At 39.8% G+C, this 25835-nt stretch overlaps 1 protein-coding gene across 1 annotated transcript in view; it reads right to left on the bottom strand.

The window, feature by feature from the left end:
* Nucleotides 1-330: 330 nt before the first annotated feature.
* The window catches only part of LOC139689614 (trace amine-associated receptor 8b), a 399431-nt gene continuing 373926 nt past the window's right edge, over nt 331-25835 (bottom strand). The window contains exons 8-10 of the mRNA XM_071586785.1: nt 5239-5367; nt 1422-1547; nt 331-921 (exon numbers count right to left, since the gene is read on the bottom strand). Of these exons, the coding sequence (XP_071442886.1) occupies nt 331-921; nt 1422-1547; nt 5239-5367 (846 nt within the window). The remainder of the gene's footprint in view (nt 922-1421; nt 1548-5238; nt 5368-25835) is intronic.

The raw sequence follows: 25835 nt of genomic DNA, 5'->3' as shown, positions 1-25835 counted from the left end.
CTGCGGTCATTATGACCGGGTCGTGTTGACTCATGGAGACTAAGTTCCTTCAAAAGCTGGAGTGTCCTAGTGTCGCGGTGTCTTCAATGTTTATTAAGTATTTCGGTTCATACAAGTATGTATTATGTTCGGGCCTCGTTGAGGAAAATGGCTTTTGACATTCACTCGTCGGCATTCACTGTTAGGAATGGGTTCCTGGGTTGGCAACCAATTACCCTTTTTTCCCCTTCACGACTGTTTTGCCGGAACTTTTTCTTTCGAACGCAACGTACGACGCGGCCGTCACACTCGAAAAATAACCATCTCAACTCATAATCAGCTCATCCTCTCTTAGAGCTCCATAGGGTGAATGTTGTTGAGGTTGGCGTGCGGGCAGGTTCCTAGGTGGTGGTAGTGGTGCGGGAGGGGCAGAGGGGGGAGCGGTGGAGGGGGCGGTGGTGGCGGCAGTGGGGTCGCCGGTGCCGGGCTCTCGTCCTCAGCCGACTCCGTCTCGCCCTCTGGGGAAGGGTCCGCCGGGGACTTGGGCGTTGGCGGCAGGGGCCTCGGAGCCCGGTGCTGGTAGCGCAGCTTTCTCCCAGGGCCGTGTGGTGCGCCGTAGATCCTCTGCAATGCCTGAAGGCTGTTGCTGGACACGGTTCTCTCCAAGATCTCCCCCCAGTGTTTCTCGCCCTCCTCGGGGTCCTTGGCTACGATGGAGGTGCCGAGGGCATCGACCGCCTCCGACTCGGGCGTGTCCCCGGGGGCGGCGGCACCCCCAACGCAGGCGCCGCCCACCACACCCGCCACCCCACCGACGTGGCCGCCTCCGAGCACGACCGCCTGCCGGCCGCTGCAGCACCGTGGGGGACCGTGGCCGTCGGCCGGCAGAGAGGCCACGCCCCGGCGCCGCACGTGCGTCCTCCACCACCGGCGGAATGGAATCTTTGGGAAACGAGGACGAATGTGATGAGTCACTTGAATCGAAAGGTTGCCTCGCAAACCAATAATCCGAAATCCTAAAAGTTATTTCTTAAAATTCTTGTACTCGTATTTAAATCGGCAGCCTTGGTTAATTTACATGAAGCTATTAAGTTACTGTCAGGTTATGAACATTTTTTGAGAAGCTACTCTCAACATCATTGGTATAATGCGCAGCATTTTTGATGGAAATTATTTTACTCTCAACCTGTCCCATGCTTCTACACTTATGCTTGTGGGAAAAACTGACTGCCTTTAAAGTGGTACCTGTTTATCTTGAAAATAATACTTGTATTCAAATAAATTTAGCTGACTACGTATTGTGAAAAAGTTTTTGTTTATCACTCGGCTATAAGTTCGACTACCCCAGAACATCTTACTGGAAAATATTTTTCTATTTGTTATTTGTAAGAGTACTGTCCAATTACTCAACAGATTTAGTCTATTAAGTAAAAATAACTAACCTTTGAAATCAACAGTTCCCTGCTTATTCGACGAAAGTTGTTGTTGAGGAGCCAGTAGAGAAAAGGGTTCCAAAAGCTGTTACTAAGGGCGAGCCACGTAGCGACAAAGTCCACAAATGGCGGAACCTTAAAGAGGAAGTTTAGTTTGTTCATTAAACAATTATAAAAAACATATCAAAGAAACATATAAATCTTTCATCATGGTACTGTCAGATTAATTAGGAAAACCTTTCCCCAAATGCACTTCCGCGTGATGCAATTAAAGAGAGGGACAAATATAATATATCTCTTCAATGTATCCAGGAGAAATATGCTTGACAGAGATATCCCATGAGTATAGGTGACAATATGCCGTCGCATCAAACATTGAATTCCAAATTTACTCAAGCCTCCGCATTAGTGCATTTAAACGCACAAATAATTCCAACGTAAAAATTTTGCTATATGATGATGTGGAAATGAATATGCTTTGCACACAGACGATATTTGAAAACGAAATCACAAATATATGATTAAATGCATATGAATTGAAAGGTTTATTCCTCATTCCCGAAAATCATTGTGAGATTCTAGCAGCTATAAGATATGGAAACCGAAGCGTACGAGGACTGTTCAACGAAGATTGATAATTTTTTTACGAAAAAAACAAAACACTTGTACAACTCGTACGACATGCCTTTGGTCATTCTTACAATTTTGATATTCCTTCTCAAGTAATTTCCATTGAATGCAATACAATTGCCCGCTCTCATTTTAGTCTTCTAATACATGCTGAAAACAATTGTTTGATAAGTCCTTAAAAATCGCCTCAACGTCCTTCAAAACTGCAGCTGGTCATGAAAAACATTTTCAACAAAGGTGTTTCTTCCTATCATCCTTTCCTAACAGGAAAAAGGCACACGGGGCTATGACTGTAGGAAGTATGAGGAGCACAATTCACATTTTTTCACGAGATATTTTGCGACAAAATTTGCAATGCACGGCTGTGCATTATCGTGATGCAACATCCAGCCTGTTGCTTTAAAATGAGGACTTTTTCGAATGATTTGACCTCGCAGAAATTTCAACGCATCTCTATACAAAGTTCCATTTGCAGTTTTGTCCACTGCAACGATGTACTGATACCTTGAATATCAAAAATGACATGACGGTCTTTTTCCATTCACTTTGAGTTTTTTCAGTTTTGGGTTTCCAGACAGAGCTTTGCTGTTTGCTCTCAGGATAAAATTGTGTAGATAAGTTTTATGTGGAGTGATAACCCTGGAAATAAAACCCACATTATCCATAGGATCAGCTTCAGCTGTAAAAAAAATCTGCTTGGGAACGTCCTGTTGTTCTGAAATGAGCAGTCTTGCATGGATAAGGTAAATTTCTGTCATCAACATGTGGCTGGTAATAAAATGTTAAACATTTCTGTTAGTGCGCATAATACTATATAAATTATGATATGCTCTCAAAATTGCAGCTGCAGTATACTTCCATATGAGCAGTGACTGGAGATCCTGGCTAATCTTCTTTTGAAATTGTCACTCCTCTTTAAATATTGAAAACACATTTGCTAGCTATATAATTAGAAAGAGCAGACTCCATTATCCTCCTGTACATAGCCCTTTACTAATGATTTATTTAGGAGAAATCAAAACTTCAATGAGCCTCTGTATGTTAAATCCATCGTTGTAGTAGGCAAGCTAAACATACTTCAAATTACTACGGCTACCACTTAAGCAATACTGGAGTCAAAGCAAGGAAGTAGATACCACAATACTTATTAACCTAACAATGTACCAAAATTAAATTTTTTACCATGAATAATGCAAATAAAAAAATTATGGTCAGTGTACATTGAAGAGCGTTCGTATGTACGTTTTTTTGCTAAATTACAAAAACAATCTTTCATAGGTGTCCGTAATTCAAGGATGCCTCAGCCTATGAAATAAATGAAGCCCCCTAAAATTGCATAAAGTTTTTCCTCAAGGAGGAAAATTTTCTGCTGTAATTTACTCAAACGGACTTGAAAAAAAAATCAGTAGGGAGTGTGAGATACCAAACGAAAAATAAATGCCAGATTGAACCCTAGAACTACGCTTTAATTGGGTGAGCAAAAAATCGTAGTTCCTTTATTTAATGAATTGCAACCTGTTTGCTTCATCGAAACTGGCCAAAAACTTGATGCTATCGGTGATTTCAAAGGGAATGCGCATAGAAAAAAAATTCTAAATAAAAATATAGCTGATATGATTTACTCCTGTGTAATTTTTGGATACCGCTCGGGAAAATCTGAGATCAATAGCACTTGTATAACGTTGATTGGCATTTATTTACCCAAGATTTAGCATCATGTATACGATTCGATAGATATTCGTATTATCCTAATTACAGATCACGAAACTCGGAACTGAGGAAACGGTAAGAAGAATGGCTTAACTTGAAACTTTAAATGAAAGAATTGTTAAAGAGAAGAAAACAGGCTCTCGCGAAGAAGGGGACAAAGGTTCTCGCACGTTTTCTCATTTGAAATATCTATACGTTTGTTTGAAAACTTAAGACTTTTTTTATGACCATTCATATCCTGGAAGTTAGCTGAAAAATAGACTGTTACCAGCGACGGATTCCCTTCTTTTGACTCAAAATCGTTTGAACTATGGCATTCTTAAAGTTCCATCTTTCCTCTTCAAAAGGGTAATTATTTTGAAGAGAAAATGAAATAAAAACGCCATTGTAGTTATTCGTATCCCCAAACAATGCTGCATGTGCAAGCGTTTTATACTTGATGAATTTTATATCTCAAAAGCAAATATAAATTAAAGAGACTTTCAGTCAGAAAATTAATTCCGAGTGTATCAAGTAGGAATTTAAATTTGAATACGGTTGCCTCGTTCTCACTGGACTTGCGAGCATAACATTGCAAGCAAATTACTTCATGGCTATAGGAAAAATTTTAGTAAGGTTGAAACTTCGATGAAAATTGTACTTGAAAATATAGTTTACCGAGATTGCCCTGAGTGAGCTTGAAGAAGACGAAATTAGAAATAATATTCATCAGAATTACTTCATGATTTCATTACTAATTCTACCGGGTTGGAAATATTTCGCCTTGAATATAGGCCCTACTACAGCATTGGGGTGAAAAAGAAGGCCTCTAAAATTCCCTAAAAATTAACTTATCTATGCTCCAATAAAGAAGAATAAAGGGATAGTACCAGATGAATTTGATTTCTAATTTGAATGGAAAAATGAAATTTTTCACATAAATGCAGATATATTTTCAGAGCACTGAATTTAATCATGTTTGTATGACTTAGTTTCATGATATCCTTCAAATTTCTTAGTGATTAATTTACAAAAATTACCCTCATGCTGAACATCTTATGACCAAAATTAGTTCTTCTTAGCTGGAAATAGCTCCAGTTAAAGAAAAAGAGGATAATGACTCTGTTAATTTTATAGTTGTTAAATCAATTATTTATTCTAGAAAGGGAGTTTAGATGGGAAAAATTAACGAATTGTGAATTTAATCATGTTTTTTTTAATGGAAAATGCCACTAGGAATTTTATCAAGTGCATTTCAAAAAGCCGTGTATATAAAAAAAGAAATACACCATATTCAAAAAGGAAAAGCATATTATAACAGATGACTGGACGCGGGAACATCCATGAAATACTGGCATGTGAGTTAAAATATTCTACTTATACACTCTTCAACAAGGATTTCCTTTTAAATCACAATTTATATGGAGGCAAAGGAGGGAGTTCACCGCATTAAGGCGACAGGCATCATCGTCAACTTGAGTCAGGAGCGGCTTTTAATGATACTAACCTTCGAGCCCGTGCAGGCGGCCACAACCTCCTGGATGGTCCAAGGTGTAACCATGACGATGAAACCCAACGACATGGCGGCCATTGTGCGTGATGCACTGGTGCTCAGCCTTCTCTCCTGAGCGATCATCTGCGAACAAATGGACACGGCTAAGTACCATGTGGCTTTGGGGAAAGGGGAGGAGCTGGAGACCAGATGCAAAGCAAAAGTGAAGACAAACTCCATTAAGAGTGAGAAGAGAGAGTTTTTACAAGGCAAAAGCAAGGCTATAGTTTTTTCTTATCATGGAAATTGGGTTCATTGTGGCCACATCAAAATTCAGCAAAAGATGCGCGCACTGGAATGATACGGGCGAGTAACATAAAAAATTGTTCTCCCCGAATTTCGATGAAGAGCATCATTTTCTTAGCATTATGCTAATTTGATCAAAAAGGTAACCTCTGACCAAGTGATCTAATTCTGTAAATTGACCTTATAAAAAAGATAATACCAGAATTTCTTACAGTCCCATGTGTCGGAGAACGGCAGGCTAAGTTAAGCATTAAATTTGAAGAGCGTATATGAGGGGCAGTCAAATGAAAACCTAACGGACGAACAAACTAGACTAGTCCGCCCGCCAACGAGGACATCACCTAACAAATGAGTGAGCCTGTGAGTTCTCACTACGCAGTTCTCCTACCAAAGCGATGGCAGTATCGATACGTAAAAACAGTATTTCCACCTTTCGCGCTGTTTGTGAGTAAAGGCAGGGGTTCGGTTTTCATTTGACTGCCTCTAGCAGTAAGCTCTTACACTGAGGAGGAAGTTGATTATAGACTTCAAGTAAATATGGAGAGTAAAGATCAGTGAAAACTCAAAAATGGAGCATAGTGATAAAGTATGGAGTTAGACATGGGTCAGAAGCTTGTTCGTTTAAGCGAGAGAAATGGCATACATTGAAGGCTTTGAGATAGATGTAAGGGGAACAAGGAAAATGAAGTAGGCAAATGTTAAATAAGCGAAGTGGAAGCCTATTAGGGAAGAATAGAAGGTTGTTGGGAGAATCAAAGAAAGCAGGAAAAAGGGATGCAGAAGATATTTAAATAGAAATGCAGAGGGGAAAATGTTGAATAAGCGAGGTAGTGAGAGGTTAAGATTAGGCATGTTGGACGGGATTAAGAGAAGTAGAAAATATTGGGCGCAAAAAAATGTTTTCTTGCGAAGTATAGCATTTCGTGATTAGTGTAATTTCGTGTTCTGATTGGCTGGACGTAGCAGTTCCTGGCCCCTTGACATTTTGAAAAAAACCTACACTGCCCAGGAGACTAGTATTATAAAAATTTAGGATTGTGCTCGCGTGAAATGGCTATAGCCAGAATCTGACATTGACAAAATCCTTTTGTTATAGTTCGTACGAATGTGAGGGCTATAACCTGAAGTGAGGCGGAAGGCATTGAGAATAATTAACGGGATAGTGGATATAGAAATAAACAAAATTCATCACTTTTTGGAAGTAGACGAAAATATTTTCGAAGTGGTGGCTTTCACGTCGCTGAGTGAGCGAGGGTATTACTTTTTGAAACACCGGGAATCTCTCCGGCCATGCGAATGAAATTCACACCCAAATGAATTACTGTACATCCCTGCATCGTATTTATCGACTTGCCGTGAGAGTCGGATGAAAACATTTCGGTGGTAGGCATAACAAGTGTATAAAAATATACAAGTGTATACGGAGGTGCTCGAGTTACACGACCTCGTGACATCAAACGACCCCCCAGTCGAGTGGCTTTTCCCGTGAAAGTAATTTAAACTTCCGAGGGCACTTCCAAGTCACGTCAGAATAAATTGAACCAAAAAAAAATCACGACGCACGAGGCACAGGGGATGAAGAAGGGGAAAGGGAGTGAGGAATTGGTATAAAAAAATACGCATCCTCCATCTTTAGACCGTCGATGGCAAAAAAATGATATTTCCTTTCCGTTCGCGTTCCCGACAAGCGCCGAAGAGAATAAAGTAGTCGTATAGAGCCGAGGTTGCAGAGGGATGGGTCGGATGGTTGAGGATGGAGAAGGGTTTAGTGGGAGGGAGGGGAGAGGTGAGATGAATATATTCCTAGCTCACCGCTCGCTTTGGTCCCATTTTTCTCCTCTCCCTACTGATGTACGGAAAATTGAACGGGAGAGAAGGTAAGAGGGAATGTGCATGAGAAGAGGAGGAAGAACGAACGGGTCATGGTTTTGGTGACATTGTAATGAAAGGAGCTGAAAAAAATGAATAGGAGGAGTTTTGAGGCGGAATTCAGTCGCATCCCATCCTTATTCACGGGACCCATGCGGTGGATAAATTATTGCTTAACGACACGGATGTGGTGAGCCGACCTCTAAAGAGAATGCGATTAGCGTACGCGTGGGCTGTGTTGAGAGTTGGCAAGGGACTGGAAGCTCAGTAGGGTACCAGATGAGTTTTTGTGCCGATGGAAAACGGCTTCTTTCCTTCAATTACCGCCATCAACACCCAGGTCATTCACTGTGAATGGAAAAGGGATGACCTTGATGGCAAAGCAGGCACTTATTAGATCCTATAAGTGGGAATGGATTAGAGCCAATGGCACACCGCGAATGCATATCTATGCTCGGCATAAACGATCCACATTTCTGATTAATTATCAATTCTCAGAAGACCAAGCGCAAAAATAATATGCGTCTTTAGAAGCTTCCACCAGCACCAGTAATAAAGCCAGTAGACTTGACGTTAAGTACTTTCATTCATGGAAAATTCATTAACAGTTATTGGCTGAGTAGTAGTAATTTTAGGGGAGGCGACCGACAGCTAAGGTCATTTGCGCCTTTAGGAATGGATGGGAAAGGAAGGGCGGAGAGAAACCCGGCGTCGGCATTAGCCTGCTCTTGTCGAAAGGCGCCAAGGGGTCTGCAGTTTAACGTCCCATCCGACGGACGTTGTACACACTCAAAGTGCTCTCCACAAAGCACCTCAAGTAGGGATCGGGATACCACTAGAAAAATCTACCGCCTCCGGGATTCTAACCCAGGCTCTCTCGGTGGGAAGGCTGTACGTTAGCCACTGCAACATCCAAATCCACTTGATGGCTGACTTCACACAAATTAATAAAATTCAAATCTCTAATTAGCCCGCCGCTTTACTTTAACCTACTATATATTTGATTTCGACTTTGAAGCTTCTCTTTTTAGATGGAAAAATAAACACAAACGCAGCTCAAATACAGTAATACCAACTGATAAAAATAAACTGATATTAGATGTTGCAGGGAAATTTTTTGAGACAAAAATAGTACGATGGCATCGAAGTCAATTACATACTATATGTATTCTCATATACGTACTTTAATAGAGCGGTGTTTACGACGTACTCGACCAAGAGAAATTTCTGTGTGACTATTTGCAATTAGCATATTCCAGAATATCTTCTCGCACTAATTGAAGCTATTTACGCTACCGAAAAATTACGAAGTTGCATTGCCAATATAATAATTAATTCTTCTGAGATATACGTAGTCCTAAGGCTCTCTTCAACGTATGTAGCACGCCAGAGAGTTTTATGAGGCGTGAATATTAAAAAAAACCTATAATGTCGAAGATGGAACGAAAAATCTTGATGCCCAGCTTGTTGAATATTACTTGATATTAAAAATTAAGTCGTGCTACTTAAGTGATTTTGTAGTTGTTTGCCATTAAGTAGTGGGGATTTGTCTTATGACCGTAGGCATCTGTAATTAGGTAGATATTGTTTCATCCACTTGAAAAAAATGTTTAATGATAATTTTGAATTGAATTAATTTTATCCAGCAGATAATGCCAACATTGATGAAATAGAAGGCTATGGAGAAGAACATACATTGATTGCAGATGAATTTACCCACGATTTACCAAAATTAATCTGTTCTTACGTCTAACTTTAGTTTTGGAGAAGGCCTTGACTACTCGGAAAAGAGAATACTTGAAAATGAAAAGAGATGAGGATTTATTTGCAGTTACGATTTGGTGCTGCAGTAAATAAATTTCGCGCAAGTATACGAGTACCTGATATCGAATACATGCCCTTGGAACTAATTTAAAAACTAAAGGAAATGATACCTCGATCTGGGTGAACATCCTAACATGACATACATGTATGGATACGAGAAAATATAACGACGGACTTTAGGAAGAATGTATAATGATAGCTATTGCAAAACAGAAGAAGGGAAAAAAGGTAGAAGTTTTATAACAATTAGTCCGACCACAAACGCGTTGAAAATTAAGATAAGAATACCATGAACAACGGAAGAGTGAATAGAAAACTGGAAGGGTACTCAAGCGAGAACCTATTTGGATTGACAATATTTATAGGAAAATGAGAATAGCTTTGACTTTTCAGCCAAGATTTCTAACACTCTTCATTTAACGTCTTTATTTCACGTGACTTAATAGAAAACTTCGGTGAAGGGGTCGATCCCTATTATCATCTCCCTTTCATATGTATCGGTCAAAGGATTGATGGTGTCGGCTGGTGAATCAGTGGCTGTGCATTGACGTATCAAACGGTTGGAGTGTACTTACTTTTGTGGGTGTTTTATAAAATAATCTTAGAAAAGCCACCTCAGATAGCCAATTTTGCGTTCTAAAATAGCCTTGCGATCCGTCATATGAGGTTAGGGCACCATTCTTTATCACCTATTGAGATGATTGTGGTGCTCAGGTGAATAGGGATTTCAGATTGCAATTTAGCTTGTTGAGCGTCCTTGTACGGGTGTTAAATCTTGTTCCCACTCTGACCGTGAATTGTTAGTGGGAAAAAATAATACGTATCCCAATTTGTCCGCACCAGAGCCTACATTTCTTATTACTATATATGAGTGTGTTTCGATCTATTGATGCAATGCTAGGCCCTATTTAATTCCCTTGGTACGCACAGTATCACAAGTAAATTCATCTACCGCCTTTCTGAAAGTCTTAGTCTTACTTTCTATCATCGCTTCACATGAATAGTTTCCTGAATAGACGACGATTCACATGCTTATAAACCGCTAACTTACATATACGCCTACTCGTATACCTAAACTTATTCACATTTTCAGGGAAACAGGTAATAGATTGTCCTTGTCAATGTGCCAAGTGAATTGTCATTTAGCAGTCCTGCGCGTGAACACGTGCTGGATATCATAACATCGGAATTTTCCTTTCCTCCTTCTCTTTCAATCATATTAAAATTTATACATGTATATTTATGTAAACATGGATATATATATTTGTTAAGACATGCAAATCTGTGCGTAATGTATGTCTATCTAAATGTATTTAAGCTTACGCATACAATGATGACTTTAATGGAAGAAAGGACCATTTTGTCTTAATTCCCACCACTATCTATACATCTATCCTCTTTCAAAATGCTTCATAAAACCAAGCTAACGGTTCAAAAAGATTCCCTCCTTCACTTGTTATTCTCGAAGTTGCCAGACCAGTGCCAACACTTCCTGTTTTCAGCTCCTTCTTCACTGAAACACGCATAGTACTGAGGAGTGTTACTCTCTTAATATTATAGCAATCTATAAACCAGATTGCCAACGCGACCAAGAGCAGCGTATATTGAAAAACGCCGTAATAATAACCATCAGTGGTCACAGAAACCTTGATGGGATCATTAACGCGCAGATGCAGTAGGGTTCGGGATATAATTTCCCTTCAGACTGAGGTCAAAAGCCATCGCACGTCTCCATAATGAGAAGCATGCATAAAATAAATCATGCTCTCAAAGGAAAATATCAAATAACAAATATTTTGAAATCATATAATATAATTTACAATATAACGGTGAGACCGAAATAAAAGAGAAGACATTTTCGAGACTTGCATTGATTAACGCAGATTTCTCAACCCGAACAGAAATGTCATAGCAATTCTTAATTAAGATAATGAGTTAGTAAAAACAAAATCGATCCTCAGCGATTTCATTTTGCTCTTTAATGAGATTTTGTTGGTAAATTATGAAAAAATTTGTGGATCCGTGTGTATGTAGTAAAAGTACTTCAGAGTGGAGCATTCATCGGGTGATCGCAATGTGCTAAGCTATGTGAATTTTTATCCTTCTTTTTCGCAAGGCATGCTCATGACCTAGTTCAGAATAACTTAGAAGCAAAATATTTTCGTTGAACTGTTTCGGACGGATTTCTACTAGCCTGTGGCAAAGAATTACGAAATGGAACCAACCTGCATGTAGCTATGACTACATCCTGCACCTCAGTCCCGCTTTTCCTTGAGCTCAAATTAAATATCAGCGAAAGGGAAAATTAACACGATATTTTTTACATAAAGATATAATTGCAAACATGTTCACCTATGTTTTTTAAGCCGATTGAGAAAATAAGAGAACAAAGAATAGGTTCCCCATCATTTATCTATTTCTCCTCGTGTATTCGCTCTAAATTAAGCGAAGCGTGGGAAGATTTATGGAAAGAAATAGAAAAGCCTAAATTTAAGGGAAAAAACGACCATAGTTTCAAAATAAAAATAAGAACGCAAAAAACAAATAAGAAAAAATACTATTTTTTAAATAGGACTATTATTTATTGGAACCAGCTGGCTGGAGGTTTTTTTTTGAGCCCTTCCCATCCAATTTTAGAAGTTTTAAGTATAAATGTAAAGCAGCCACTGGGTGATAAATTTCATTGTAGTTATTAAAATATTGTTTGTATGTGATGTGGACGGCATTTTGTACGTGATGTGGAAGTTTGTTTGCACGTGAGGTGGAAGTGTCATTGTATGTAAGAAAATTTTGTCTCTTATCTGTTTTTATAGTGCGTGTATGTATGTATTTCTCGTTGTAAGAGTGATCATTGACCAACCTTGACCGTTGCCACCAGGAAAATCGCCTAATTGCAAAATAATTCTTAAATAAAGGGTTCCAGCGAGTGTCATATGTTATTGCTTCGGTGCTGCTCAAAACGGAAAGAGCTTCGGAGAGAACGTCTTTGAAAATTTCATTAGTCTTCGTGATTCGACATAACAGCAGGCCATGAGAGGCAAAAATATATGATAAGGAAAATGTCACAACAAATTGTTTATTAAAAAATGCAATGTTAATTATTTCCATCAGCTAAAACGAAAGAGTATGAATTTTAAAACAGTGAAGGATCTGGATAAGGTTAAGACGATTAAGTCAGTGAACACAAGCCCCGTGTTAATCTACCCGGAGAAAAATTTTCTATCGCTCAACGACCACTTTGCATGAAAGGCCGTCGCGTCAACTAAGTAGGCGAACTTTCGTTAAAAAAAATGAATCACGAACTTTTAGTTAAAAAAATGAAGCAGTAGCAGACATCGCTGCGGAGGGGATGAAGCATTTATCGCTGTTTTGGCTATCGCTTGCTATATGCCACTCCCTCGGTGATGGATGTTACGGGAACAATGGGCGTGTGCGCTCTGATGGAGATGGGGAGAGGGCAGGTATGAGCGGAGTGGAGTAAAGGAGAGATAAGGCGCTAGCGTAGGGGAAAAAAGGTGACAGAGTTAAAAAACCGGAGAACTCTGAGGCGATGAGAAGGCCTTCGAGCAAGGACACCTAACCTTCGTCGCAGTGCCTTCCAGTGCTGGCGCATAAAGTTGTAATCAATCTCCATGTTGCCACATTCAAGCTCAGCAAAGTCCAGACTTCGTTTTGCTCCATCACTTTGTGTTACACTTCATCTTCTAAAAATTAATTTAAAATTTCTGGGCGTGTCTGTAAAGTAAAAATTAATGAAATACGGCATCTAATTCCATTGCACCCTCTAATTGCTTATGTCTTCAAGGTAAAAATATTCATTTCAATTCCTAGGTGCCTCTCACTATTAGGAGAGAATCTGAATCACGAACTGCATATTTAGTCATTACTTAGAAACACCCTACATTTAAGGAAATATCCAAATTGACAGAGCTCTTTGTTTATTTTACATTTAATCTTTTATGAGTAAGATGGTTGACATCGTTAGAAAAATAAACTTATATTCTTTGAAGAGCTTAAATTTATTTTAAAATACCATATTCTAGCTGCATTGCATCACTTATTTTTTGTCCTAAGCATACGACTGACTAACGCGGACGCACGTTAATTGGCAGCTTGAATCGCGAAAGCAATGTACCAGGGTCATCCGGAAAGTAGTACCCGTTCGTGAAATAAAGACACAAAAGTAAATATTAACAAACATAAAAAATTTTATTTGAAAGAGGATACTTTAAACTACTTCTCAACATAATCTCCAAGCAAATTAAGGCATTTGTCATAACGTGTGACAAGTTTCTGTATTCCTGCTGCATAGTCCTTCGCCGCCAGCTCATTGAGATACGCGAGGGACCCATCTTGCACAAATTTTTGCATAATGCAGATGGTGTTTAACAATTTCATGAACAATTGTTCGAGAAACATTGGGAAAATGCTCACAGATGTCATCAATTGTGACGCGCCGATCGTTCCTCACGAATTCGTCAACGGAGCTCACCAGTTGGTCTGTAATGACAGACGGTCTCCCCGAACGCTCATCGTCGTGTGTGTTCCCCCTCCCCATGTTGAAGTTGCGACACCACCGCCGAACAGACGACTCGTCCATTACATTGTCTCCATACACCTCCTTTAATTGGCGATGAATATCACATGGGCGAACGTTTCTTGCATTGAGGAATTTAATCACTGCCCTCACTTCACAACTGGCGGCGTTCTCAATTTTTTTAAACATTGTAAACAATCACAGAAACAACACAGGCAATGCTAGCGTCACGCAACTTGGCTCAGAGAAGGCAGACAAGCCACTGAAGCTATCTGACCTCGTCCAGCGGCTACTCGCGTCGTCAGCACTTCATGCGGCACGAACGGGTACTACTTTCCGGATGACCCTCGTAACTTAATGGGAGCGGCAAATCGCCAGCCATAAGACACACTAATTGCCTCTGTCGAGGAGCACATATCACGCCCTCCCGTGACCGAGCGAAATGCTGGAGACGGTAAAGCTAAATGAGTGGTGGATTCGGAGGAGAAGGACGGAAGGAGTTAGTGGGCGTCGAGGCCTCTGCGGGTGGACGGGGGCTCGGGGAGATTCAAATGGGACAAAAAATTGGTTGTCGCTACCAAGTTCTCCGAGCGGCCAAATTTATGGCATTGTTTAGTTCCAGATTGTAATGATTTATGATACATTTAAATTCTCGTGGCATTTGCCCACGTGTATCTTACATGGGGTAATAAAGTTTCAGAACCAGGACATCTACTTCAGTGTTTTCCGATGAAAATGCATCGCACCCAAAAGCGTCTCCTACCATGCGAAAGGTTTCTTGGATGCAAATCTTACGTTAGAATAATGTGCATAAGCATTCTCTGAGTGGATAGTACCATAACACGCAAATAACAGTTTCCATTTATTTGCATTTATTTGTTGACTGCTGAACAGCCTCGAACTGGCTGGAACGGCTGCGACTCAGGTGCTATTTATACCATATTTCCACTTTCACCATATATTATTATCACCATAATTATACCATATTCACTCTTTCCGTGATTGGTTTACGGGAAATGCACAGAGATATATTAAACCGTTTAGGATTGCAAATAACATAAATTCATTCAGTAAGAGCTAGCACTAAATATTTTCTGATTCGACTCAATGGATTCTAATTCATTTAAAATAGGAAAGATGAACTAAGCAATTGATATTAAAAAATTACATTATTTGAAAGTATCTACGAGGATGCGCATGTAGTAAAATTCTGTTCCCGCGAGTACCGTAATTTCTAAATACAGGCACTGTACATATGTATTTCTCTTTTTCTCAGGCTGCACAAGTACTGATGCAAATAAAAAATACCAGCCTGTTTACATAAGTGTTCTCCACAGGGTAATTACATTATTAATAAGAGATACTTACTTCTGTAAGAGATAAATGGAATTTCATCGTACAGTTGAGTCGAGTGATCTGGTTTTTTGCGTGCTCAAAATGCGTCATGACGCGTGAGAAATTAGGAATATTCAGAGCCTTGCAAAGTGACACCTAAATCTAACATAAAAATATGATTCTGAGAACTCATTGTCACCTCAATCTTTAAAAAATCTACTTCAGAAAATCATCTATTCACCTCGGGTATTTTTCGTTCGAGTGAGGTACGTGTACTTCCTCGCGTGACACTGCGAGCAATCAAAGAGGAACCTTTTGAGCTCCGACCGAGGCGGGTCTCCGTGTATTCGGCCGCCTTTGTGAGGTAAACCCCCGTCCCACCATCTACCGAGGGGAACGTACCGTCACTCGTTCCCTCCGACCCACAGAAGCTGGATGCCTACTATTGCCCGAGAAGAGGTTGGATTGTTTCCACGGTGCGAAGAAGGAAGGACAACGGGGGAGGGGATCGAGAATCACTCCAATCTCTTCTGCAGCGAGGACCAATTTTTCCAGACCCTGAGGCGGATGTTAACACAGCCCTCTCCTGCCCAGTGGTCTGTTTGTGTGCTAGTCCTTCGGGAGGGCCCTGAGGGCCGTAGATAGGCGATGTGAGGATTGGGGAGTGAGGTGAGTGGGCTGGAATGGGATGGAGACGGACGGTTCCCCCGGACCTTTGTTGCGGTCCCTGCAGAGCGAGCTCACTCCCTCTTCTGTAGCTGAGCTCCCCCGAAGTACAAAAATGAATAATGAAAGGAAAAAAAATTGCCTCAACTCTGAACATAGGCCTTCTTTTACTCCCTCGCCCTCCTAAAACCCTTATTTTTTTCGCCCCCCACAGCCCTGTTCCTGCTTCAACCCTTCCGTCCCTTTGACGCAAGAGTTTCTCTCTTTAGAATAAGCACTCTTAAAATATAGACTCAAAAAGTAGCCCCTTCCTCGAATGCGACAGCGAATATGCGGATACTTAATGCTAATTTAAGTAAATACTTTTTATACAAAGGATGTTATTTCTCTGAAGAAATTTTTTAAATATAGCAACAACTGGACAGACATTTTTTTTGTATTTTTGTCTTTAATCAACCGTGGATATGACTTATTGCTCCAACCAGCCGAAAGAAATACTTTAAAGGCAGAAAAATATTTATTGCTCATGGTATGCACGAAAACACCGTTCACTCCATTCCCTTTCATGGTAGAGGAATTGTTAAGAAGAAACCTTTTAAGTTACGGAAGGAAATTTTATCTCCCTTGCTAATTTTAATATTTCCCCAACTTTGCATACCCCTTCCGCCACTGTCATATCCACAAATTTTTATACCAGCTCTTCTGTTCATGAGATTTGATTTTCTTTATTTTCGGAGGGCTCTTCAATCATATTGAAATATTTGAAGTTTCTGGTGCAGAAATCCACGGACGAAAAAATGCGTCAATGTTTTACAAGACTGTAAAAAACAATATAATTATAAGACATACGTTATATATAATGCATAACTCATTTTAATATTATTATTGACACACTGAATATATTTTGAAAATGGCGATCTGGCCGCCGAAAGACCAACGATATTCCAGGGTACAACTCCACGGAAAAATCGCGAAGGGGCTCAAAGGAAGAGCTAAATATTCCTTGTTTTGAGGGAACTAGAAAAAGCAAAGATAACAGGTGTCTAAGGAGAATCTAAAGGTTATAATGCCGAAGAAACGAGAATCAAAAGATGCGAAATGTACCGGTCCATGACTCAGATGCCACATGAGCACAAAATATTCACTGCAATACGAGATGCGTTCAAGTTTTAAGAATATTCAATTTTTTTCTCGGGGCTGGGAGTAGTTGGAAAAAACACGGTTCAGCTTAATATAAGCGGTTACTCTTGAATTCGAGGGATAGATGACTCCACCGTATAGTGAAAATGGTTTGTACAGCTGCTGCCAGATCCTGAAGCATTTTAAATACATAAAATGGCGTCATTAGAGTACAAGAACAGTGTGTCATCCATTGTCTCCACTTTGGTAGGTTGTCTTCCATCGAAATGTATCGCCAGTTGAATGAAACATAAGGTGATGGTGTCATGGATGTGGAAAATGCGCGTCCGTCGGTGAATCTGCTAAAAAAATGGCGAACGCCGCGCAACAATGGACTCAAGAAGCCTCAACTACGGACCAGCAGTTTTTTCCAGTGGACATAAGGGACGCCATGCTCGGCGTTCACAGCGGCCATGGAATCATGACGAGGATATTGTGAAGAATTTATACATCTCATGGGAGATTTTGTGGTGAAGTAATAGAGGTTTCAAATTTCTGGTGGATGCAGTTTGTTAGAAAAAAATTGGAGACTCTATGACTTGAAGAAACCTAAGTTCTTGAGGCATGCCTAGTAGCTTTAACTGCTGATTTTATTTTCATGCTACGTGAAAATAAATTTATTTATTATGCGTATATTGTTTATTACCCCGTAGCATGAAACTAAAATCAGACTAAATAAGGAAGTTGCATGAAGAAGGCCATTACTCGATTTTCTTATGGGGGAAGGAATGGTGAACGTAAATACCTATTTAAGTGGCATTATAAAAGGGAAGTCTTAAACAATGAGGAAGCTAACAAGATTTTGAAAAATCTTGAAATATTTGTAATCGATTAAAACGACAGAAGAATGATCCATCAGATATTTTACAAGAAAAAAGTCTCCACTATGTAAATAAAATTAGGAAGAAAAATGGAAGGTAAAATAAACGAAAGAGTTAGGATAATATGTATCCTTTTCCAGGAAAGAAATGAAATACACTTGAAAAATTCGATATTTTGAGCGCACAGAATGAATATCAAATCGATTATTATGATAGGGTTGGTTAACATACGGAGATGTAGCATAAAATATTGCAGGGGTTTTAGAAAACCTATCGATATCCTAAAATACAATGAATCAGTTACTTCAAAGCTACAACCCGTGCATGACTAGGCAGAAAAAATACCATACTAATTAACATGCTGAAATGAGAAAGTGACTGTAAAGATTAGCAAATTTGAATTTTTTTCCGTCATTATGACGTCTCGTCATCGGCATAAAAACGCGAAAACAAACCGTTAAATCTCAGCAAATGCAAACAAATAACAAAATAGAATTTTTACTATCTGGAAATTAGTCACTGTTCATTTTAATGTGATCTAGCTCATTCGAATTTGCCTCGAAACCTGTTACTGGAGGTAAAATAAGTTAATTGAAAAAGGAAGAGGCAGAATATGGGAAGTAAAATTATCAGCAGGATAGCCAAAGGCGAAAAAGAGTATGTATTCAATATATGGAAATGGAGAACTAGTAGTATTGAATATACCTTAGGTCCCTATCGATCTGCTAAATCTGTTTCTCACTAAGAACTAATAGCGCCTAGATGAAAGAAAAAGTATAGATACGTACATCAAATTCAGAAAAAAATACTTTTACCTTAGGTTTCGTTTCACCTAATCAGTAATTAAGTTATTGATTAATAATAATTAAACATACATTTATTATGCATCAGAGTAATAAGCATTAAAAAGGATATTACTTTTTGGAAGAGAAGAAAGCCCAAATGTACTCATTCTCAAACACGACGGTGTATTGAGAGGTTCTTAAACACTAAAGGTAACAGACAATAACACAATTTTATATGTGCAGATATTTCTGCAATTAAGAAAAACCAAGCATTACTCGCTTTGTGAAACGCTTCTCCTTGATTGGGGGATTATTAAGAGAAAACAGTTTTTTTTACAATTTAATGAAAAACTGGGGAAATCAAGAGTTTTCGCAAAATAGGCAACATCATTGTATTTTTGTTGCACAGAAAATGCAAGTTTTTGACCAAAATTTGAAATTCAACTGATTAATTAACCCTTTATATTTGACTTTAACTTTAATATATTGATTTCTCACCTATTTTTTGTTTGGAATTACAGATTTAGCTGATACTACATATTCTAATGTATGCATATGTGTGTTAGTGTTTATATAAATATATATATATATATATATATATATATATATATATATCTATATCTATATATATATATATATATATATATATATATATTAGGTAGGTTTTTGGATGGACACAACTACCAAACAATTATTTTATTACTCCTAACAAAACACAAAATCCATCATCCTACTCTATATCAGGTCCCTCTTCATCTCTGAGTACTTTCTTCCTCCCTTCATCCCGTCCAACATCCCTATCCTGTTCCTTCTCTTTCCTCTTTTGCCCAACATTCTACCCTCTATCACAGTCTTCAACATCCCACTGCCGGTCAACACCCCCTTCATCCACTTTTCCTGCCTCCATAGGATTGCTCCCAACAAACCCCTCTCTTCGTCCACCATACCAAGTACTTCCTCATTTGTTTTCTTCTCTGTCCATTTCACCTTCTCCATTCTTCTCCACACCCACATTTCAAAAGCCTCCAATCTACGTCTATCCTCCTGCTTCAATGACCACGTTTCCGCACCGTACATAGCTACGCTCCATATCAAAATTTTACGAGTCTATTCTTAACATTCTTACTCAACGTCCCTGTCATCAACTCCCTCCTCCTTGTGAAAGCCTCTTTGCCTAGCGCAATTCTTCTCCTTACGTCCCTACTACTTTGAGCGTGTTGCTCCAAAACACTTCCGAGTTACGTAAACTGTTCTACCTGCTCTAGTTTTTGCCCTCCTACTTTAATGTTAAGCTTGGCCTTTTACTTTCTAGAAAATCGCATAACCTTTGTTTTATTAATATTGATTCTCATCCCATACCTGTCGCACTGAATTTCCAATTCACTAAGCAATGCTTGCAGCCCCTTGGCTGACTGACAAACTAAAGCTTGGTCATCAGCAAACCTAACTGATTTTACGAATTCCCCGCCCACTTTCATTCCTACCTCAAGTTCTTCCCATGCCTATTTAATCATTTCCTCTGCATACAGGTTGAACAGCAACGGTGATAATGGGCAACCCTGCCTTACACCCCTTCCTAACACTGCCCATCCTGACTCCCCGTTTCCCACCCGCACCTGAGCAGTCTAAGACATGTACAGGTTGCGGATTAGCCTCCTTTCCCTCCAATTTATTCCTATTTTCTGCAATATACTCATTAGTTTTTCCAAATTCACCCTATCAAACGCTTTTTCGAAATCTACGAAACAGGCAAATACCTCCTGGTTGTGTTCTATATTCCTCTCGATTAATAATCTCATTACTGCAATGGCATCACGCATACCTCTCCCCTTCCTAAACCCAAACTGATCATCCCCTAAGTAATCATTTGCCCTACTCTCTATCCTTTTGTTTATGATCCTGAGAACAACTTCAGCTGCCTGGGATATCAAACTAATTGTCCTGTAATCCTCACATGACGTGGCCTTTACCTTTTTCGAAATATGAACTAAAACTGATCTCACAAAGTCTTCCGGCCAGATTCCCTCCTCATAAATACTACGGATCAGCCCATATAGCCTCTTCCTCCCACATTTTCCTAAGCATTTTAAAAGTTCCACGGGAATGTTATCTACCCCCACGGCCTTATTTAGTTTCATCTCCCTTAATGCCCTTTCTATCTCATTGTCTAGTATGCCTGGACCTAAGCTGTCCTCCTCTACGTCATTTTCTTTTTCAATGTCTAACTTTGTTGGTCTAAGTTCTTTACCATACAGTTCTTCTATATACTCCTTCCATCTCTCTTGGATCTTTCCTGCGTCCACTATTACCTTACCCGCCTTATCTCTAACTGTTAGCATAGCTCTTCCTTTCTTACTTCCCGATAACGATTTAACTTTGCTGTACAGCGCACCAATTTCACCCTTCCTCTGCAGACTTTCCATATCCTCGCACTGCGTCTTCCACCATGCTTCTTTTGCTTTGTTTGTTGCCCGCCTCAATTTATTGTTCAATTCTTTGTACTTCATTTTGCCTAATTCTGTATTCATATTCTTCCATTTTCTCCGCTCATCCATCTTTGTAATCATCTCATCCGTGATCCATGGTTTCCTAGTCCTTCTAGCGTTAACGGTTCCAATAGTGTCTTTTGCGGCTTTAGACAACCCTTTCTTGATCATTTCCCATTTTTCTTCGATAGTACTAAGCCCTTTACCATCCTCCATGATTTTCTCTACCGCCTGTTGGTATTCCTTCCTTTTCAACCCATTTAACGCTTCTACATTCCATTTTCTAACTCGCCGCCCCTGCCTTATCTTTTTGAAACGTACGCTACATTTCATAACAACTAAATTGTGGTCTGAGTCCGCATCCGCTCCCGGGAAACTGTGGGAATTTATCACACTATTCCTAAACCTGTGTCTAACCAGGATATAATCTAGCTGATATCTTCCTGAGTCACCTGGGATTTTCCATGCATACCTGCGTCTTTTGTGGTGTCTAAACTAAGTGTTGGTGATGACTAATCCCTGTCTCCTTCAGAACTCAACTGCTTTCTCCCCGCGGTCATTCCTCGTGCCTAAACCGTAGTCCCCCACCTCATCACCATCTCTTCCTTCGCCTACCGTCGCATTCCAATCCCCCATCACTATCAAATGTTTCCCTGCAGGAACACACGCGTTCATGTCCTCTAACTGATCGTAAATCCTATCGACTTCTTCTTCCTTATGGTTGATCCGTGCCATCTATAGTATACCTGAATAATGACCAAGTTTGTCGGTTCTGCGTTTATCTCTATTAGTAATAATCTATCCGTTACCAGCTCGACTCGCTTATATAAGGCGACTACGCTTCTTCCTACCTCTTTATTTAATACTATGGCAACCCCTCGTTGGCTCTCGTCCCCGGCGCTGTGTATTATTCTATACTTATCACTCCAGTAATCCCCGCTATCTTTCCATCTCACCTCGCATAGACCTGAAATATCTACATTTCCCCTTTCCATCTCTCGCTTAACATTCTCCAATTTCCCTGTCCTCATCATTGTCCTAAAATTCCACGTTCCTATTCTAACTAATTTCGTCTTCTTCTCCTGCGTCTTCTGTCCTGCTGCTGCTGGTTTTCCCTTGCAAGGGTTTCGTGGGATGACGACCGCGGAAGCCTTGCCTCCCCCGCTGCCGGGCACGACACACGGCCGATTGGGCCGAGCCCCGTGGTTGCCAGGACTCAAAATATCTCTATTTTCCATCATATTTTTCTAGGGAATGATAATTGAGGTGGTTTCCCGTCGCCTTCCTCAATAGTGTTTTTAATGTGACACCATCACTTACTGGCCGTCCCACTGGGGTCAGACGCCATTGCAGCCGCCTCACTGAGGAACAGACGCTGCGTGGACTACCTTTCGTCTGGCTCCTTACCTTCGACCTATCTGGCATGGGTGACCCTACCAGGAGCAATAATTATTACTCCCGCCAGCATATATATATGCATATATCACTTCCCGGACTACAACCTTGACGTGGTGGAAGGGCTTGTGCGTTCCGATGACCCATAGAGCTGTGCTGGCGGGAGTAATAATAACCGCTCCGGGTAGGGTCACCCATGCCAGATAGGTCGAAGGTTAGGAGCAAAACGAAAGGTAATCCACGCAGCTAAGTACTATCGAAGAAAAATATGAAAGAATCAAGAAAGGGTTATCTAAAGCAGCAAAAGACACTATTGGAACCGTTAACGCTAGAAGGACTAGGAAACCATGGATCACGGATGAGATGATTACAAAGATGGAGGAGCGGCGGAAATGGAAGAATGTAAATACAGAATTAGGCAAAATGAAGTACAAAGCATTAAAAATAAATTGAGGCGGGCAACAAATAAAGTAAAAGAAGCATGGTGGAAGATGCAGTGCGAGGATATGGGAAGTCTGCAGAGGAAGGGTGAAATTGGTGCGCTGTACAACAAAGTTAAATCTTTATCGGGAAGTAAGAAAGGAAGATCTATGCTAACAGTTAGAGATAAGGCGGGTAAGGTAATGGTTGACGTAGGGAAGATCCAAGAGAGATGGAAGGAGTATATAGAAGAACTATATGGTAAAGAACTTAGACCAACAAAGTTAGACATTGAAAAAGAATATGACGTAGAGGAAGACAGCTTAGGTCCAGGCATACTGGACAATGAGATAGAAAGGGCATTAAGGGGGATGAAAATAAATAAGGCCGTGGGGGTGGATAACATTCCCGCGGAACTATTGAAATGTTTAGGAAAATGTGGGAGGAAGAGGCTATATGGGCTGATTCATAGTATTTATGAGGAAGAAATCTGGCGGGAAGACTTGCGAGATCAGTTTTAGTTCCTATTCCGAAAAAGGTAAAGGGTGAGGACGATAAGTTTGATATCCCACGCAGCTAAATTTGTTCTCAGGATCATAAACAACAGGATAGAGAGTAGGGCAAATGATTACTTAGGGGATGATCAGTTTGGGTTTAGGAAGAGGAGAGGTACGCGAGATGCCATTGCAGTAATGAGATTATTAATCGAGAGGAATATAGAACACAACCAGGAGGTATTTGCCTGTTTAGTAGATTTCGAAAAAGCGTTTGATAGAGCAAATTGGGAAAAACTAACAAGTATATTACAGAAAATGGGAATAGATCGGAGGGAAAGGAGGCTAATCCGCAACCTGTAAATGTCTCAGACTGCTCAGGTGCGGGTGGGAAACGGGAAGTCCTGAAGGGCAGTGTTAGGAAGAGGTGTAAGGCAGGGTTGTCCATTATCACCGTTGCTGTTCAATGTATATTTGGAGGAAATGATTAAAGAGGAATGGGAAGAACTGGATGTAGGAATGAAAGTGGGCCGGGAATTCGTAAAATCAGTTAGGTTTGCTGCTGAACAAGCTTTAGTTTGTCAGTCAGCCAAGGGGTTGCAAGCATTGCTGAGTGAATTGGAAAATCAGTGCTACAGGTATGGGATGAAAATCAATTGTAATAAAACAAAGGTTATGAGATTTTCTAGAAAGTAAAAGGCTAAGCTAAACATTAAAATAGGAGGGCAAAAACTAGAGCAGGTAGAACAGTTTACGTATCTCGGTAGTGTTTTGGACCAACACGGTCAAAGTACGACGTAAGGAGAAGAATTGCGCTAGACAAAGAGGCTTCCACAAGAAGGAGGGAGTTGATGACAGGGCCTTTGAGTAAGGATATTAAGAAAAGACTCGTAAAAACTTTGAAATGGAGCGTAGCTATGTGCGGTGCGGAAACGGGGTCATTGAAGCAGGAGGATAGACGCAGATTGGAGGCTTTTGAAATGTGGGTGTGGAGAAGAATGGAGAGGGTGAAATGGACAGAGAAGAAAACAAATGAGGAAGTACTTGGTATTCCGGGTGAAGAGAAGGGCTTGTTGGGAGAAATCCTATGGTGGCAGTAAAAGTGGATGAAGGGGGTGTTGACCGACAGTGGGATGTTGAAGACTGTGATAAAGGGGAGAATGTTGGGCAAAAGAGGAAAGGGAAGGAACAGAATAGGAATGTTGGACGGGATGAAGGGAGGAAGAAAGTACTCGCAGATGAAGAGGGACCTGATATAGAGTAGGATGATGGATTTTGTGTTTTGTTAGGGGTAATAAAATGTTTGTTTTGTAGTTGTGTGTGTGTGTATATATATATATATTATTTATATATATTATTTATATATATTATTTATATATATTATTTATATATATTATTTATATATATATATTATATATATTATATATATATATATTATTTATATATATATACATATATACTCACTCATGCAGTATAATATTGGGACGGCACAATAGATCACAAATGAAATAGTAAAGCTAAAAAGGACACTCCCAGGGTAAATTGTATAAGCTTTCGGCCTTCTTCAATTAAGACTCCAGACAAGACAAAAAGTAGACACTCAAGACGAGACTTTTATTGGTATTGTTTATACATATAAATATTTATGTATATATATGCATATATATATATATATATATATATATATATATATATATATATATATATATATTAAAAATACAATTGAATGCTCGGCATAAACGATCCACATTTCTGATTAATTATCAATTCTCAGAAGACCAAGCGCAAAAATAATATGCGTCTTTAGAAGCTTCCACCAGCACCAGTAATAAAGCCAGTAGACTTGACGTTAAGTACTTTCATTCATGGAAAATTCATTAACAGTTATTGGCTGAGTAGTAGTAATTTTAGGGGAGGCGACCGACAGCTAAGGTCATTTGCGCCTTTAGGAATGGATGGGAAAGGAAGGGCGGAGAGAAACCCGGCGTCGGCATTAGCCTGCTCTTGTCGAAAGGCGCCAAGGGGTCTGCAGTTTAACGTCCCATCCGACGGACGTTGTACACACTCAAAGTGCTCTCCACAAAGCACCTCAAGTAGGGATCGGGATACCACTAGAAAAATCTACCGCCTCCGGGATTCTAACCCGGGCTCTCTCGGTGGGAAGGCTGTACGTTAGCCACTGCAACATCCAAATCCACTTGATGGCTGACTTCACACAAATTAATAAAATTCAAATCTCTAATTAGCCCGCCGCTTTACTTTAACCTACTATATATTTGATTTCGACTTTGAAGCTTCTCTTTTTAGATGGAAAAATAAACACAAACGCAGCTCAAATACAGTAATACCAACTGATAAAAATAAACTGATATTAGATGTTGCAGGGAAATTTTTTGAGACAAAAATAGTACGATGGCATCGAAGTCAATTACATACTACCTTGATCAAAAATTTCCCGGAATTTATTCAGAAAATTAAAAATACAAGTTTATTCA

This window comes from Hetaerina americana, unplaced genomic scaffold (genome assembly GCF_022747635.1).
Source record: "Hetaerina americana unplaced genomic scaffold, ioHetAmer1.1.p SCAF_26, whole genome shotgun sequence".
NCBI classification, from domain to species: domain Eukaryota; kingdom Metazoa; phylum Arthropoda; class Insecta; order Odonata; family Calopterygidae; genus Hetaerina; species Hetaerina americana.
Note: the sequence above shows the minus strand (reverse complement) of the source record. Positions and strands in the feature narration are given on the sequence as shown.